The sequence below is a fragment of the Genypterus blacodes genome, unplaced genomic scaffold, assembly GCF_046128005.1.
Source record: "Genypterus blacodes isolate CSIRO-AG114 ecotype Tasmania unplaced genomic scaffold, CSIRO-AGI_Gbla_v1 ptg000209l_1, whole genome shotgun sequence".
In the NCBI taxonomy this organism is placed as follows: Eukaryota; Metazoa; Chordata; class Actinopteri; order Ophidiiformes; family Ophidiidae; genus Genypterus; species Genypterus blacodes.
Window position 1 is genome coordinate 745001 of NW_027467008.1, and position 5000 is coordinate 750000.

At 50.4% G+C, this 5000-nt stretch overlaps 1 protein-coding gene and 1 non-coding gene across 5 annotated transcripts in view; both read left to right on the forward strand.

The window, feature by feature from the left end:
- The window catches only part of rhbdf1b (rhomboid 5 homolog 1b (Drosophila)), an 18397-nt gene that overhangs the window by 8165 nt on the left and 5232 nt on the right, over nucleotides 1-5000 (forward strand). For 2 of the 4 annotated variants that reach the window (XM_076169635.1, XM_076169634.1), the window contains exons 3-6: nucleotides 573-714; nucleotides 867-1012; nucleotides 1272-1418; nucleotides 4157-4385. In XM_076169635.1, coding sequence (XP_076025750.1) covers nucleotides 601-714; nucleotides 867-1012; nucleotides 1272-1418; nucleotides 4157-4385 — 636 coding nt within the window. In that variant the 5' untranslated portion in view covers nucleotides 573-600. The other 2 variants (XM_076169636.1, XM_076169637.1) reach the window with 2 other exon arrangements.
- Nucleotides 248-341, forward strand: trnai-uau (transfer RNA isoleucine (anticodon UAU)). Its single transcript has 2 exons — nucleotides 248-285; nucleotides 306-341. It is a non-coding gene; the product is annotated as a tRNA-Ile (tRNA).

Below are 5000 nucleotides of genomic sequence, written 5' to 3' on the forward strand. Positions count from 1 at the left end.
TGTCAAACTGGGTCACCGAGGTCGTTTGTTGTTTGCACTTTGGAGCATATTTTGGAGATGTTTGGTGTGTGTGTGTCTGTGTGTCTGTGTGTGTCTTTGTTCAGAATTGTAGAGCTTGAAGAGAGCGTCAAAGATCTTGCTGCCACCTTGTGGATGTAAGCTGTATCTGCAGAGACTTCAGGTCCAATCCAGCAGTGACTCCCTGACACAGACACACACACACACACACACACACGCACACAGCAGAGCTCCAGTGGCGCAATCGGTCAGCGCGCGGTACTTATAAGACAGTAGCCTGCAGAGCCATGCCGAGGTTGTGAGTTCGAGCCTCACCTGGAGCAGAGTTTTAAATCAAAGTGTAGAAGGTCAGTGTGCCTCTTATCAGGTGTGAAGGATGACAGAGCAAAGTAATCAATCACACTGAGAGGAAATCATCTTCAGTATGTTGCCTCATTGAAGTGTGTTTGTCTCATTTGGGACGACTCAGGGGTCCAATAGGAATAATGACCTTATCCTTTTGTCTCATGTCTCTGTTTGTTCTCTTTGTTGTGTTTGTGTTGTTGTGTTAGCAGCTGGCAGTCGTAGGCGGCGGTGGTGAACATGGATGAGCCGGGCAGCAGGAACGCCAGCCTGCAGAGGAAGAAGCCCCCCTGGCTCCAGGTGGACATCCCCACCATCCAGCTCCCCCCAGAGGACACGCCCACTTCCATACAGGTGAGCCAGCAGAGCCACATGACGCTCAGAGGGCCGCCACTCCCATGTGATGGGGCTAACAGTGTGTGTGTGTGTGTGGGTGTGTGTGTGTGTGTGTGTGTGTGTGTGTGTGTGTGTGTGTGTGTGTGCGTGCGTGCGTGCGTGTGTTGCAGCCCACAAAGCGTTCCCATGGTTTCCTGCGCAGTGTCAGCGTGCCAGGGGAAAACTCCCAGAATGGCATCGCCGCCATGGAAACGTCCAACAGCCACCTCAGACCCCCTGTGGAGAGACTGCCCTCCATCACACAGTCCATCAAGAGGTTGGACACACACACACACACACACACACACACTCCTTTACTGATATTCTTCTCTGTTCCTTTGCTTTCTGCATGTCTTTAATGTATTTCTGTGTCGTCTCCTCTGATAATAACAAACATTAACCCTCTTCTCTTCTCTTCTCTTCTCTTCTCTTCTCTTCTCTTCTCTTCTCTTCTCTTCTCTTCTCTTCTCTCCTGTCCTCTTGGTGTGCGTGATGATGATGATGATGTGTGTGTGTGTGTGTGTGTGTGTGTGTAGTGAGAAAAGGGTGCACTTTGAGCGGGTCAACACGGTGCCCCCAAAGGGCCAGAGGGGCCCCAGGAGGGCGTCCACCTTGCGGAGGCGCTCCTGTATTCCCAAAATACTGAGCCGACGGCGTTCCTCAATACCCAAACAGATCATCAGGTACAGCAGAGGAAACCACAAAGCACTCACTCCTAAAGCTGAGGACATGCAGGAAGGTTACTGATGGTTGTTACAAATGATCTGAGAAGGTCTGAATCCAAAACAGAGTGTAACTCACTCCCCCGTGTCGTGTTTCAGTGGTTTCCTATGTTTTGTATCGATACAGTCCATGTGTTTACAGAGCGTTTTCATCGAGTTTCCATTACAAACCGGCCTCTTTCTCTCTTTCTACCACACCTACCACGCTTTGACTGATCTCTGTGTCACCTGAAGGACGCACGCACACACACACACACACACATACACACACACACACACAAAGGGAAGGTGTATCGGTGTCACTGCATCAAAGCCGCCCCTCCTATAGTGGAGAGCTTAATGTTCCTGCTTTAACACAGACGTTCCCTTCAAAGTGCCGACTTAAGGTCTTAACTTTAGCATACTGTGTGTGTGTGTGTGTGTGTGTCTGTGTGTGTGTGTGTGCGTGTGTGTGTGGAGAAACAGGCTGAAGTTGTGTTTGACTTTTGTGGGGTTGAGCTAATGAGAGCAGGAGGATGTTTTTGTGTGCTCATGACACGCTGGTGGACAAAGTGTGTGTGCGTGTGTGTGTGTGTGTGTGTGTTTGCTGTAACTGGTGGGAAATCTTGAAGTGTATTGACATGAAGGAATACAGGAAAACTCCCACAGCTCTTTATGACTCACAGGTTTGACATTAGAGAGCTGTTCACTTTGACAAATCAGGGCAGTGTGTGTGCGGTGGGTGTGTATGTGTGTGTGCGTGTTTCTCAGTGTGTCATGTTCGGGCAAGTCCCTCTCTTCCTCCTCTCAGCTAATCTGTATAATGTCCCATCTTTCTTCTTTTCCCTCCTTCTAATCTCCAACTTCCTGTAAAGCGCTGGTATGTCAGTGGGAGAACGAGTATGTGTGTGTGTGTGTGAGAGAGAGTAAGAGAGAGAGAGAAAGAAAGAGAGAGGGATCATTGATAGTGAACATTGGGCCTCTGGAGGAGGAATATTCAGTTTGACAAGGAGCAGAGCTGCTGTCGTCTTTGCCCAGTGGGTCACATCCTTTCGCTCGATCCGTTGAGGAGGAGGAGGAGGAGGGGGCACACTGGGACGTCTGCCAGTCCTCCACACACTCGCACACACACTCTCAAACTCGCGCAAAGTTCACAGACTCTGTCATCGAGTCCTCTGTGGATCTCATCGGGGAGCAGCTCTCCCAGCAGAGAGCCAGCGTCTGTGGAGATCAAGCGAAGGAGAACTCAGACTCGTCCCTGGATGTCTACTGATCCCGTCACGGAGCGCCGTACGAGTCTGCAGAGGATCCGCTCGCACTCCGGGCCACAGGGCTCTGAATGAAGAGGTGAAGTGAGGGACGGCAGGTCTGTCATGCTGGTGATGGAGGTTGTGTGGGCCCCCGGTCTCTGCCCTTCCCAGGTATGACCCTGACCCCCTCCTGGAGCTCTGGGGACAGGTGAGTGTGAGTGTGTGTGTGTGCCGGGGGTCTGCTCCACCTGGAATCTCACATGTGGTCTCAGGAATTCTTGTCTGAACCAGAAAACTCACTACTCTTACAACTGTTCCATCACAATTATCTTCCCTGTGTGGATGTGAAGGTCTGGATGTGTGTGTGTGTGAACAAAGCCTTGGTTGATGCATTGCAGCTTTTGTGCAAAGATTATAGCTCTGGTTAAGTTATATAGAGTTACAGAGTTTAATGAGCTCCCATGTTGCTGTAGTTGTGTGTGGAGGAGGTGAAGTGCGTTTGGATTGTGCTTGAATTTGCCCGCCGGCCTTTTCTCACTGAGCAGTGTGTGTAGGCAGTGCAGCAGCTGTCTAAGCCTGCCTGAATACTTACGGCACAATAGATTCCTGCTCTATGTGTCCCAGCCTTCCCTGCAGGATATGGAGGCTCACTCATGTGGCACAGTGCTGCTTCAGTCTGTGATGGAGGCGGGTCTGTTCTGATGTCAGGCAGCTGGAAATGAAACTTGTAACGCCATGGACACAAACACACACACACATCATACGTGATGCTTTAAAATGCAGTGATGTTCTCTGATCCCCTGTGTGACTGGAAACATGAACACTTTGCTCCTAGATTTGGTTTGGAATGGAAGTTGAACCTTTTACCTCCTTCACACTCCTCCATCTGTTTACATCTCCACTCTGATTCCCGTCTCTCTCTTTCTCCCTCTCTCTCTCTCTCTCCCTCTCTCCTTCCCTCTCCCTCTCCCTCCCTCTCAAACCTGTGACCTCTCCCTTAAACATTCCTCTCTGGAGGGACAGCCCCCCCCCCCCCCCCGTCCTGCAGCCTTAAAAGGCGTCCCCAGCTGGTGTCTCTCTCCATTAGAGGGCCGAGTGTTTATTAAAGAGCGTTCTTCTCTCTGTCCCCCCTGATCACGGCCTCCTGTGAACACACACACACACTGCAGGGGGGGCCCACGCAAACACACACAGGCACACGTATCAATACACTGCACAGGATCTGCTTTGAACCATTTCTAATTACTTTGCATTAACTTGACTTTATTTCCTTGGAAACATTTCTACAAACTTCAGCCCAATGTTTCTGCATATACAACTGGATGTAGTTACAACAACACAACACTAGGGGGCTGTAAAGGGTTTCAGCTCAGCTTTAACCTGTATTATATAACCTGTAAAACTATAATATTCTCTTTATTAATGAACTTTCTTCCATGCCGCTCCTGTTCACCGTGTCCGTGTCTGCAGGGGGACGGCCGACTGGTTCGGGGTGAGCAAGGACGGCGACAGCACGCAGCGATGGAGGAAGAAGAGCCTGCAGCACTGCAGCCAGCTGTACGGGGGGCTGAAGCCTCAGGTGATGAGGGAGATGGAGCTCCACAGCCAGGACAACCTCTCCCTGGCCAGCACTGAGACCCCTCCCCCCCTCTACCTCCCACTACACCACCCCAGTCACCACCACTATGGCATGCAGAGGGTAGGCCAGCGCCCGGGGTCCATGCAGGGACGGAGACGGGGACACACACACCTGTCCTACATTGTAGTTTCTCTTACAATCTCTCATCAACTCTTCAATCAGTGTAGATGTGGGCGCTTGCTTTGCCTCTTTGCTTTGCCTCTTCCACACAGTGAGTCCCCTCTGTAACACTCCCCTCAATCTAACACTGCTCACACCACTTACACTTCATACACACACTCTCACACACACACACACACACTTTTAGAAAGTGATCATTACAATTGATTCACGTTTAGAGATTCCCATAGGCAGTGTGTGTGTAATCAGATTAACGCCACCATCCATCATGTCACACCCCTGCAGCCTAACGGCCCGAGGCGTCCCTCAGAGTCACTTACAGGGATACTAGAGGTTTGATTAGACTCAGACAGTAAACACACTCAACAAATCTAAACTAACTAAACCCTCATTAGGATTGATCCCAGAACCTTCTTGTACTAACACTCCTGTATAAGTACAGACTCTCTAATGTACTGTGTGTGTGTGTGTGTGTGTGTGTGTGTGTGTGTGTGTGTGTGTGTGTGTGTGTGTGTGTGTGTGTGTGTGTGTGTGTGTGTGTGTGTGTGTGTGTGT